General features: G+C 36.5%; 1 protein-coding gene across 2 annotated transcripts in view; it reads right to left on the bottom strand.

Annotated features, from left to right (window-relative positions):
* ATP6V1H (ATPase H+ transporting V1 subunit H) overlaps positions 1-13,578 on the bottom strand; it is a 50,534-nt gene that overhangs the window by 19,725 nt on the left and 17,231 nt on the right. For both annotated transcript variants that reach the window (XM_055799128.1, XM_055799129.1), the window contains exons 6-11: positions 11,886-11,990; positions 10,756-10,809; positions 7,789-7,886; positions 6,160-6,352; positions 2,680-2,858; positions 1,778-1,903 (exon numbers count right to left, since the gene is read on the bottom strand). In XM_055799128.1, the coding sequence (XP_055655103.1) occupies positions 1,778-1,903; positions 2,680-2,858; positions 6,160-6,352; positions 7,789-7,886; positions 10,756-10,809; positions 11,886-11,990 (755 nt within the window). The remainder of the gene's footprint in view (positions 1-1,777; positions 1,904-2,679; positions 2,859-6,159; positions 6,353-7,788; positions 7,887-10,755; positions 10,810-11,885; positions 11,991-13,578) is intronic.

Here is a 13,578-nt window from a genome sequence, read left to right as displayed (position 1 = left end):
AGTTTAATCAGTTTTAGTGGAAAACAGCTATCAGTAGCACTGTTCTCTAGCCAGTAATGAGAAGGGGTAAAAATAATGACACAGATATAAAAGATTAGGCACTAATAATAAGTTTAAAAGGTAAAAGTTTAAACATAAACATCACTGGAAAGTTAAGATTCATCTACACTTAGTGAGATGACAAACATGTTCTAATCACAGAAAGTTAGTAACAAGTTGAAATAGGTAGGTAGGTTAAAAATTCAACTGGAATGAAAGAAAGAACATTCTGGTAAAATTAGATTACCACAGCCACTGCCTCCCTAGAGGCCAGAAAGTGATACATGAAGCACTTCTCATTTTAATAGAACTCCTAATTTGGACAATAAGTAGGAGCAGAAACTTGAATCATAACACTAAACAGAAGACACTGAAGATCCATACAATACTGTTGAACAAAATACAAGTCCAGCATTATTTGCTTCAGAAGTTAACAATGGTGGCGTGCAGGGGAAAAGAAAAAAAAAGTATGTTTAACAATAAGCTTAGAGTTAGAAAACAAGCAAGCTGACAGATAGGGGAAAATAAAATGAAGTGGCTTGAAGCAATGAAAGGATTGTCTGTCAAATGCCTTACAATGCAAAAGAAAAGTTCTGAGCTGCAAGAATCTCCCCACCACATTGAGAGGGGTGAGGGCTGGTTATTATGGTTTTGGGGTTGGTTTTTTTGTTTTGTAGAGGGTGGGGGCGTTTTCCTATTGTAGATCACTGTCTCTGAGGTAGCACAGGCATAATAAATTTACCAACAGTCCCAGATCTAGGAGAGATGAATACAGCAAAGCACTGCAATTGCTACAGGAAATACTTAACCCCAACATGAGTTTCAGGTTTCAGTTGGCAGCATCTTAAGTTTTTAAATCCACAGGCCTACAAATGTAGCAATATGCCCTCAGGAAGGAATTCACCAGACTTGTTTTGGTGAGGTTTCAGGGCAGACTGAAATGCACATAAAGCTAAGGATTAGCTTGCTCTTGCCATACCCACTAACATCTCACATACTACACTCAACTTCCTGATTTCTCTTAGGTCTGGCACTTAATGGGCAAATACTGAACAGGAAGAACACCACATATTATCAGTTAATGACAACACGGTTAAACAACTAAGAGCTCCTACAAACTATTGAAAGCCTAAACATCTTTTGAGTACATACTTTCAGAAGTCAACAAATAAGTCCTTGACTCCAAAATGGAAGATGAGTTTCAGCTTCACTTCATCTAATGATCTACGTACACCAGACACAGTACCAAGAAAAAACAAGACAGACTGCAACATAATGCAGCAATGCAGATTTTTCCATGGAACAGTACCACAACTTCCAACCCCCAAGTATTCAAGACAGGAGTTCATTACTTCAATCAACACCACCACCACATAACACAAAACAGACTAAGGTACAGTAAAAACATTTTTAATTACATCAATTAGTACAGCTGTTTTTCAAGTGAAAGCATGAAGAGAGTCAATAGCACAAATCTGCATGCAGGTTAAGCTAGAGATACTCCTTCTATCATCATCAATACATTTTGACCAGTAAAACCAAATACACAATTCTGCTTTTGAACAAAACAAACCATACATGAGTAAAGACTATACATTCTATAAACAGCAAGATGTTCTAACTTGCTTTCATTCTAGACGTTATTCCCTGTTGAAATGCAAAACCTGTACTAGATATAAGTTCACTTAAACACAGAAAATACTAAAAAAATTAAGTGATTCAAGTCTTAAAAACTTACTTGAGTAGTTCATAATTTTTCTCATTTAGCCTTACAGCATTCTCCCGCCAAAACTTCTCAGATTTGTGTACAGGACTCCACTCCAGTCTTCCTGACTTGAGCTCAGAACTGTACTCATCAAAGGAGCTGCAACACAAAAGACCTAAATGAAATAGTGACTAAGCTTCTACAAAGAGAGTTTGAACCATGTGCCAAAGTCTATCCTGAACAAGACAAAGCTGGAGCACAACTATGACACATTTGGAAGTCACATTTCTTCAGAGCATGAGACGTGTTCTCTCTCTCACTCAGAGTTCAACACTTTAAAAATAAGGAAAGGCATGAAAGGCAAGAGAAAAATATTTTTTCAAACATACCCCTCCATCCACCCAAAAACACAATTCCCAAGGGGGAGGGGGGGAGAGGGAAAACCCAAGCCACATAACCACAGTATTAAGAAATTTAACTGGTCATTTTGCCTGTTTTCTAGGTTTTAATTTCCCCAACCAAGGATCTCAGTCCTTGCCTTTCATCCAATTAAATCTTGGACATGAACTATAACATGCAGTTCAATTTATGCACAAGACCAAGAACTAGGTAAACACTAGCAAAAACTTGACTTAATCTGGACAGCAAAATATTCTAATCAGGTAGTCTTCAAACTTAGACTGGAACTCCTACCAGATCCCTCTGAAGTCCTTTAACAATTTTTCAGTTACAAAGATCACATAGCCAAAAGTGAAGATTTCTTTTCTATTCAGCATGTAAATACTCAGAATACTAAACTCCTATATACAACTAGCATGCCCGTACACTCTACCCTATCAACTGTCATTTAGGTATTATGACTCTGTATATTATTTAGCCTTTTTACCAACGTTTGTATAATAGCTTTTTTTAAAAGTTCACACTGCAAATCTTACCTAAGGTCCTGCACGCTCTCACCGAGCTTGTCCAGTAGAAACTTGATATCTTCACTTATGTCTTCATCATCGTATTTCTGCTGATCCAAATTCTCTAGCTGCTTTAAAACTTTGCACTGAATCATGGCAAGAGCATATTCTTGGCGAGTTTCTCTCTCAGTAGATTTCTCTAACAAATTCTAGGGAAGTAAAAAATTTTACTGTAGTCTGTTTTAAGAACAGACTACTTTGAAACGAAGTGGTATTTTTAAGAAATTCTTACTGACTCTTTTGTAATTTAGTGACAAAATTGACCACTTCCCAAAATAATCTTTCAAAGTAGTAAAGTATGAGTCTACAACACAGTGGCAGCTTTACACCTACGTTTAGTAGCATAAATTGCCTAGGACTGACCTTACTACACTAGAGGAGTATTCAAGTACTCCTATCAGTCACTGCAGCAGATGAACTTTTAAAAAAAAAAGAAGAAAAAAAAAAAGGCTCTGACTTGCAAGGTAGAAGTAATACAACCATATATGCTGAAAAGCACAACCACCACCTAAGTTTAGGTCACTTAGACCTTTTCTTCCTCCTGAACGGTATGCTACCTTGAATACTAGAAAGTATTAATTCACCTGCTTTGATAATTTTCCACATCAAATCGGGCTGACTACAATGACTATTCAAAGAAAAAGGGCAGCCTTATAACCCAAATCCCAGATTCTCTGCCATAAACAAATGCTTTTATCAAGGATTATAATTTTACCTTTCTGTGCAGCAATAGCATAAAGCAGGAAAGCCTTTAAAAAAAACAGACAAAAAAAAAAAACAAAACCCACACAACAATACACAGCCTGAAGTCATCTTCCCAACTCAAGAGTTACCATCTGGATTAGATCAACTTCTATTGAATTTGGGAATATTCCAACTAGATGTTTTTATTCAAACAGAAGCTTATTGGTAAGACTGGAATTACAAGCACAGAATGTAACAGTCAAGTTCCAATGTCATTTATTCATTACAATTCTACTCAATTTATTCAGCTTCAAATTATGTTGTTCAACGCTAGCCACCTGCACTTTTTGATAAAGCTGAAAACATGAATTCCATATAAAAGAGAAAGTCTTTAATAAACATGTATTCACACAAATAAGCCTTAGTATCTACCAGAAATAAGCAATGAATCCATACAGAAGGAAGTTGACTGCACTCCCATTCATGTCACAAAACAGTTACACTTAAGGTTTCCAAGATATCAGATATCTTATTAGTCAGACAGAACAGTGCAAATAAATGTTAAAACTTGCAAACTGAAAATAATTCATATTACTGCTTTTAATGGCCACACACAATTAGCTTTAAAGGTGGAAAAAACCCATCTCAGTAAGAGAACCAAAGTAAAAGGTAATTTACAGTGAGTAATGCTAAATTATTTAAAGGTGCTAACAACAGCAAAAGAACTAATATTGAATCTTAAAAGACAAAATTCAACAAGCTCAAGGAGCAAGTAGATAACCAGGAATTCTTTGGAAACTAGGAGAATTATAGGCAGATGTGGAAACTACTCCATATCTCCTACCATAGTGAGATATTCAAGCCTTTTACAGTGAAATTGAAAGGATATGTTATGGAACTAAAAACATGAACACATGACTAAACAGAACGGATCAGTAAACTACTCAGTGATTTAAAAAAAAAGTCTTCAGGTATAAATTGAGTTAGAGGTAGGAAACTGACATAAAAGACAATAAAAGTATGACAAATGAGAAGAAAATAATTTTAATACGTAAAGAGAGAAAGTATTTGATGAAAATTAGACAGAAGTACCCAACACCTGTTGCTTTACAGGAAAAAATTACATTACACACTTCAGGCAATTAACTTGTCAAAGAAGTAAAACAGGTCAAATTAGGAGAAATCAAGTAATAGAGAAGTTGTATGCAAGTTGTCAAGACTCATGGCACACCTTCAGTAATACACAGGCAGCAGGGATGACCTGGAGAATCCTCAAGCCTAGTCCTTTATGCAATTCACTTTTTTTTCCCCCCATAAACTGATACTGTTGGCCTTGCATACAGGAAAAGGTAGCAGAGGCAAAGTAGCCCTATTTTAATTTTGCTTCAGAACTCAAGAGGTCTGACTTCTAATTTCTAATCTTCTATTTCCTGGCTGCCAGTTTATTACCTCATTTTCATGTCAACACTAGTTTTTAAAGTTGGAGAAAGAAAACAGCCACATTTATTTCCCCAGAGCTTTATACAGAACCATCTTATTCTTTCTTAGCTTTATTTATTGAAATAACTTGGCTTCATTTTTGTCTCCTCTTGCAAAACACACTAAATCTAAGATCTAGCAATTATTTTTCTTATCTTTTATAACCTCAGAATTGGAAGAATTGTATATAAGCTCCTCAGCTTCCTTCTTTCCCCCCTTGCCCCTTCCCCAAGCTGTCTTGCTATGCATCCCTGCTTAATCCTAACATTAAGAACCTAAAGAACACTGGAACATCTACAGAGTCCTGCACTGTAAGAACAGGCCCTACTGAACCTCATGCCACTGACCTCCTTCAACAGGATAAACAGCATATTCTTATGACCTACCTTATCCAGAAATTTTTCAAGTGGCAGATGCTTTTGGTTGGAGAGACCATTTAAGTCACAGAGTAAACATCTTCACACAGCTCATTATCGCTCATCAGCAGTCAGTAAGCAGCAATTCCCCTCTCCCTATCCTAATTTGCTTCCAACACCTACTACTAGAACACAACAGCCAAAACCAAACAGTTTCCAAGATCTGCATCTACTCAGGATACAAGTCCTGTTTTAAAACAGGATTACAAGTTGTTACAGCATTCCTGTATTACATACAAGACACTTAGCAAGCATGCACATAAAACTATGTGCACATGCACATTTAGCATCCATGAACACAAACTGGTACTCTCACAGTAAAAATATCAAGCCCCCATGCTCAGTTATTCCAAATAACTTTAAATAGGACCAATGATTTTCAGGTAACACGGACACAAGTCAACCATCACTCTTACATGGGTATTCTTTCTCATTCATCTTGACAGAGCCATTAAGAAAAGATTTTTGGACTGGTAGATTGAAGTAATTTCTAAGACAGTCAGTTGGACAAATGCATATGTGTTCAAAATAGTACCTTTTATTTAAAGTTTCATAAGGTAAAACTTATCAGGTATTATTAACTATACCGTTTTATACTAGTACCCGTAGAAAAAAGAATCTTTAACTAAAGAAGGAAAATCATTAGTAACTGTGTTAACAGGGGTTTTCTTAGTCAACCTTATTTTAAAACAACATCAAACAGCAGACACCTATTGCCTGTAGCAAAACTCAGCTCACAAAAAAAAGATAATTAGGCTTTCAATCCAGTTTACTGATACAGTATAGCAGAAAGACTGTGGATCAGCACCTAGGATGAGACCTACTAATTTGAGAGAGAAGCGCAGTGTGATTGCAGTCAACAGATACTTACCCGAAATGCTGCAAGGATGATTCTAGTTACTTTCTCTTTGACAGATTCCTGAAGAATATCTGACAACACTGGAACAATATTATACCGACGGAGATATTCACACATTTGAGGACTAAACGCCAGCAGCCACACACAGAAAATCATCTGATACTGGAGCTGGAAGCCACATTTGTTGCTCAAGACCCCCATGATACTGAAAAATTAACATAGCATACATTTAATTTTTACATAATGACTGCATAGATTGCATTGCTCCACCCTGAAACATTAAAAGAACACTAACAGGAACTTATCGGAAAGAGCTGCTGACTATGAATACACAACACACACTTCAGAGTATCCTGCATAAGTATTTATCCTTATACAAGCCGCTTGGTCAGAAAGTTGTCTTTTAAAGAGAGTTACTTTCTCCTTAGCCTTACAGCCATAAAGTAGCTTCTCCCATGTGAACTGAAATGTTACTGTATCCATATTCAGGTTCACCAAGACTCTTTCCCTACTGGCATATTTAGCGCATTATTTGCTCTTCTAGGAGAAACAGACATTGCTACTCCTTCAAAGTAAAGAAAGAGGAGAAGCAAAAAGACACAACAAAATATATACAAATTGAACTTGCTTCCCTAACTGTATCTTTCCACAGAAGTGTCTGAAATGAGCAATGGTAGTCATTATTTAACAAGCAAGTTTTCAGAAAAAAGTTTACAGATGTAACACATCGCAGATACACAAAACACTGCTGGAGAAGAAATATCCCAAGATCTCCAAGAAGAAACCATGCAGCAGCTTTGTTCAGCTGAAGTTTTGAAAATTTAGTAAGTAATTCCATCCCAAAACAGCTAACCCATTTTAAAAGAAAAAAAATATCTACTTTTAGGATCATTGCTATCAAAATTAAAACAAATTCAGACTTGTTGAAATGCAGACTTACTGCAATGCCTTCATAGTTTATTAAAAAGATTCCTTGGTGAAAAAGTTTGTTTTCCAATACCGTCATCTTGACACACATGAAGATCTTTTGAACTTTCATTTCACTGACAACTTTGACAAGTACAAATCATATAGCCACCATCCCCAACAGAGACATGCATGGCAGAAAAGCTATTTATAGACTAGCATTTTTTAAATAAGATGAGTGACAACACCCGAGCCCCATGCAGAGCTATTCATACAGATAACATGGATTAAAGAATGACCTAATTAAAGCCGGGGTGGGCTGTATGGAATTTTGAACTTAGTTCTAGAACATGTTTCTCCTTTCACTAATTTTTTCAGACTGACCAACTCCAAACTGAAAGACAAGGAAGACTAGCAGAAACTCATTTTGTTACTCTTTGTTCTATTAAATAAAAAACAGAGCATCTTCAGCTGAAGATAAACAGCTATATTCCCCTTCAGATATTTATTTAAGCAGTTCTTAAAGAACAAAGCAGCATTTAAGCCTCAACATTGGTACCTATATCTGCAAGTTTCATTTGTTTATTTGACTGTAGTAATGTTTGAAAACAAAGAGGTTTTGTACTCAAACAGAGCAGCTGTCTTTTGCAAGAGAGTTCTATTCCAGAAGAGGTCACCATGGAACATGCTATTGTAACTGCCAGTATATCCATATAAATTGAAATAAATGCTCACCAATTTACTCCATCTGCTTCTACCCACGCAAAGCGGTATTCATTGACCCTGAGCATCAGCTGCAGACATCCGGCAACACATTGTACATACTGGGAACTCTGGGTGAAAAGAACACATCACTTCTTACTGTGTTCTGTAAGTGCTGAAGTTCAGTTTTCCAAACTAGGCTTACTGGCATATTTCAACACACATTTCTTCAGTGACACTTTCAAGTTAAACAGGCTCACTCTTACAATGCCCGTCTTAAAAAAACAAACAGAACAGAAAAAAAACCCAACAAGCACACAAAAAGAAAACCAAAAAAAACATCTCACAATAAAAGGTGGGAAGAAAAATGTAAATGGAGAAGAGTTTTGAATAGGAAAGAAGTATTACGCAAGCGATACCATTTGAAAAAAACAAAACAGATTTTTATAGCCCATGTGAACATGCCTTCTTTTGTTATCTATAAATCAAGGCTGACTTCTATTTGATTATACTGCCAGAGACCTTTCACCCACAGAGTCAATTGTTATTCCACCGAGCAAAGTTTGGGAAATACAATCAGCAAACTGGTTACCAAGCTTGAAGGAGGTCACTGTGGGAAAAAGGAATCTTGAGTTCAGGTTCTTCCCATTCCTGTTCTCCAACTCAAAACAGTAGTGTTATCATTACAATTGTTTATGTTCCTACACATGTGCCACATAGCAAGTACCATGCTTATAATGAGATGTACATTTATACAAAAAAATAACATTAGAAAAATGAGTATGCAAACTTATCTTCAAAGTTCAGCTTTGCATTTTAATTTTTTTTCTTTGTTTCATTACAAGTTTAACACAGTATACCGCGCTAAGAAAAGAATAAAACTTGCCCATCAGGAAAACACCGAGAGATGCACCACTGAATTCTATTTTCATTCAGCCTCCTATATGTACTGTCACAAAGACAGAATCATTAAACAGCTTTTCATCTCTAAAAGCATGTTGTTTTCCACACAGTAACACACAAGATGGGGTGCAGTTCAAAAATGGGTTTTGGCCAACAAATCATGCCGCCCACTACAGCAACAGAAAGATCCCAAGGTATAACAGAAGTTGCTTTTTTTATTTCCTCTCTTCTTGCTCAACTTCTGGCATTACCTTTCCTAATACTCGGGTATGCTGCTGATAAAGTGTTAGGATTTTTTCCCTATAAGCCTTTTTCTTTACTAAGTGTCTTGAAAAACCTTATGGTAGATCACTCACATAATACAAGGTCAAACCTTTCAAACATCTAATGGAGTGAAGAGCTTAGGCAATCCCTCATAAGGGAAAAGAGAAGTGACAATAAACAGAATTTAAAATAAAGATGAATTCATTCTGTGTCTCTCATCAGAGATTAAGACCTTTACGTAAAAATTGAATCTGAACTTGTAGGCCCAAATCATCATACAGAACATTCATTTCCCTGGGGTAGGTATTCATTCTCACGCACCATCCAATAAAAAAAAAAAAAACCCAAACAGCTATAAACACAAAGATAGTCCTCCCACCCCAAATAATGTATTAATTTACATCATCCAACTGCATCACCAAACTGTGTACCACCAAACTTAGAGTCTTCTTTTTAAGTCATAAAAGCATCCTCTTCCAACACTAGTATAACTGAAATTTCATAATTGATCCCAGTCCTTATTTCCTCTGTAAAACCCTACAACTGCATCTCCAATTTACTCTGAAATAAATTAGGACCTGCTTGGAATTCTTGCACAAGCTAGATCTGAAATTAGAACATTAACAAAGTCAAGACAATACTTACCCAATTTAATTATCCTAGAACACATCTGCACTATCAGTTCTGCTGCTTTGGGACCCTGCAGTTGTACAGTACATCCATGCAGTGCTGAAGTACAATGAGTACAGATTTCTAAGCAAGTTAGAAGAGCTCACAGCTCCGTAACGAGCGGTGTTGAGTGCTGTACAACTATTTACTCCTTTAAGGCTATATGACAGAGGGCTGTCAGCCTAACAAAACCTAACAGTATGGCACACAGAACTGCACATGAAATACTGAAATACTTCAACTTCTAGGCTCAGGCTGTAATCTTACTCCCTATCCATGGCCAATGCGTAACAGCCTTTCATCTCTTCTATTTTAAACTCCAGTCAAATGGTAATTTAAGAGGCTTTTCTCTACAGGAAGCTTATGCTTTAAAGCAATGAGTACATTTAGAAGAAAAACAAATTTCAGGTTCATGTTTAAGTCTTCTGAGAAACTGAAAACTTCCAAGTTGCAAAAGGAACAAACCAAACTGAATACTACTCCATATTCTAAAGCTATGATAAACTGCCCCGCTGTGCCACAAAAAAACCCAGAAAATTCAGTTACGATGATCACCCGAGTTTGCTGTGCTGCTGCAGTTCATCTCCAAGCTCAACAGCCACTATAGCTGTATGAAATTTAGTATAAATAAATACTGATGCAAAAAGAACAGTTAATTTTCCCCTGAATTCAAGCTAATGAAATATGAAAAGCTTACAGCTTTGAAAGCACTTGCAACTTCATGCTACAGAAGCTGAGGGGCAATGTCAGATCTAATATCCGACATGCCCTTTCTAAGTTCTGCATATCACTAGAGCCAAAAGCTTCTTAGTTTCAGGTTTCTTCTACAAGTCCAATAGTTCAGCGCTAAACAGACAGTATTGTTCAAATATTAAATTAATTCCACATAATCTTCTCGAGTTTTAAACAGCGAGAACGCTAGATACATCTACATTTTAACAACCCAAACCAACTGGTAAAAAACATACTTACACTGCCAGCATTCTCTGTGAAATCAGTGTTTTAAAAATACTTGTTTCTTGGCGCCATCACCTGGCATTCTGTTGTACAGTTCTGATTCCAAGTACTTTCTATTACTGACACCAGAACAGCTCTGCACCTTAATCAGGAGTGGCTATCACCTGTCCAAAATAGCAAATTGACAGATTTCAAAGATATACTTACATCACTTGTAGAGACTGCTCCTGCTTCCACAGAACCCCCCGTACCACGTAGTTTCTAGGGAAAAAAAAAAAACGTTTAAAATCGGAGCTGTCCTGCACACTTACAGAACAGTTATTACCAAGTTTCTTTCAATTCTCCAATCTCTCTAATCAAAAAAAGAAAAGTTTAACAACCTACTAGATACTTTTCCTGCTCAATACATTATAATAATTTATTTCCCACTCACACTCCATCATGTCTAGAAGAATATGCTTGGAGCTGATCCTGGTATATTGTTTTAATTTATTTTTGTTAAAGTATGGATTTCCTCAAGACTTTTATCCATCTTCATCTCAGAATTTGAAAACTGTTTTCTTGAATATTTCTGAAGGAACTCCCAACTTCAGGATTCTTCTTCCAGAGAAAAAATAAAACAACTTTTTAATAAACCCAGTTTGGAAAACTATGAAAAATACACCATTACTAAACATACTGAATGTTTCTCAGCTCTCTAGAGTCCACTTCTGCTACAACACTACCTTAAAGAACGACAAATCACTGGGGTTTTGCAAGTCTTAAAGGAAGAATCTCCAAAAATTAATACCAAGGAGAATGATTCATCTTTGAAGGACAAACCAGCAGTAAGCAGTTTATACTGAGCCAAGAACATAAAAATACTGTCCAAATAAGTCAGTATTTCATTTCAATCAACAGGGCTAAAAAGCTTTTAGCTTTTGCTAAAGTACAACAGTACTACAGTAAACTGGAAAAAAGTTTTGATATTCACTTCCTGTTGCCATGTGATTTTTCTTCCCAGCAAAAAGCTGAGAAACAATACAGGGAGACAAAAACCCCTCATTATACATTTTCTGCATCCAAAAGAAAAATCAGTGTTAACCCAATAGAAAAGGTAAAAATTCTTACTTCTATTTTTAACTTGCATTTCAAGGACTAGAGTAGAAAATATAAACCACTATTCAAACACATAGTTTTTAACTTAAAGGATACTTAGCTTTAAAAATGACACAGCAAAATTTCATTTTAGAAAAAGAAAACCAAGAACGTATTCCTTGTTTGTACATCTATATATTCAAATTCTTGAAAAAAGTTTCCAAAGTCAATGTAATGTTTAAACAGAAGTAGCTTTTTACCTGTGAACTGAGCTGAGTTTTAATCCAGTTGAAATAGTAATTCAAGTCACTGCCTTCCATAAGTTCCCTGCCCCAAGCAGCCAGTTTGGCAATAATTCTTGCTGCCTGGAAAAGAATGCAACAAACAGATTTTTCAAACACAATTGCAGGATTCAGTGAGAGGTCCTATAAGCTCTGGAAACCAAGTTTATGAAGAAGATGGCCCCTTACATAAATCTACCTGTTTTCAATGTAAGGGACTCTTCATGTCTAGTAATTTTGTTTCTTCAGCTTTCTGCTGTTTCTGCCTCCTAGTAAGTGGTGTTATTTCCACAACGTTACCAGATAGCTGTAGCTGATTAAGTTTGCAAGGCATCGACACAGAACACAGAACGAGGTGGAGGGGAGCTATCAATGGGCTACTGCTGGAGGACACCATTACAGTCAGAAATCCAGTAACAGCAAGATGCTTAATGGCCTAACGCATACACGAGCAGGCTTACTTTAAGCAACTACAGCATATGTCAACACAAATGACTGCAAAGTATTAAAGTTTTCTTGGACTTAAACTGAAGCAAGTCATCTTCAAGAAGAGAGAAGTTGCAAGGCCATAAAAAGAAGAGCAGAAGTGAAGGCAGAACTTTAGAATGAAGTTGAGGACTAAAACCAGTCATATTAACAATTTCCATGATGGCACAGAACAATGCTGTATTTCTATGCCAGCCTTTCCAAATTATGCTTGAAGTAACTCTAGATTGCAGCCTACAGCTTATTCGCAGAAACATTTGAACCAGCTTTATATATAAAGAGGCAGTCTAACCAAGAAACTACTGAAGCAGGGGTTTGTTTGCCTGCATAATGCTCTGTGATGCAGTGAGTATTCCAGGCACCTTTCCACTATACTGCATTCAGAGGTGTGGCACCACCACCACTGATTCCTAGAGGGAAACAGTGAGAATCTGGAACAACAAACTCTACACTGAAATGCGTCAAATCCACTTCTAAATGCAGCCAAGTAACCCTAAGAAATCCTTTCAGCTTTAAAAAATGAGAGAGTAGATCTCTAGCTTACCGTGCTGCCATTTCTAGCTACGTGGCCCCTGAATGAGAGACCATTTATGCCTAGCAGAATTTGAGCCTGGACACAGAGGACAATATTTTTATCTGTCTATGCAGATGCAACAATGTGCCATCAAAAGTCTTCCAGTGAGCACAGTAAGGAGGAAAAAAAGGAAAGCCAACAAAAAACAACACAAACCTAGAATTTTGTTTTGAAAACATTCACATGCTTATAAGAAGTATGCACTAAAAGTACTAAAAGGCATAAAGAGCAAACAGTGTTTTAAAGTGGATTCACATCATGTGAGGTTCTGTGTCATTTATAAAATAATTTGTGTATTTTTGCAGTACCTGAAGAAAATAATATCTGCATAACTCATCTGTGAACAGAGAAATGCTGGACATAGAAATGTCTATACTACACATTTGAAAGCCACCATTCTAGGAAGACTAATTACTTTGCACTGGAAGGGTCTAAAAATTACACTTTCACTGCACACTCAAGAAGTCAATACTGTCTGAGCTTGCTCAGACTGCACTTTTGCAAGATGGATCTTCAGCAGCAATGCCAAACCAAAAAAAAAAAAAAAGAAGAAAAAAAGAAGAGAAAAAAACCCCACACACCACAGCCAAAAAACTCCAGCTTCCTCCTTCA

Source organism: Falco peregrinus, chromosome 3 (genome assembly GCF_023634155.1).
Source record: "Falco peregrinus isolate bFalPer1 chromosome 3, bFalPer1.pri, whole genome shotgun sequence".
NCBI lineage: Eukaryota > Metazoa > Chordata > Aves > Falconiformes > Falconidae > Falco > Falco peregrinus.
Note: the sequence above shows the minus strand (reverse complement) of the source record. Positions and strands in the feature narration are given on the sequence as shown.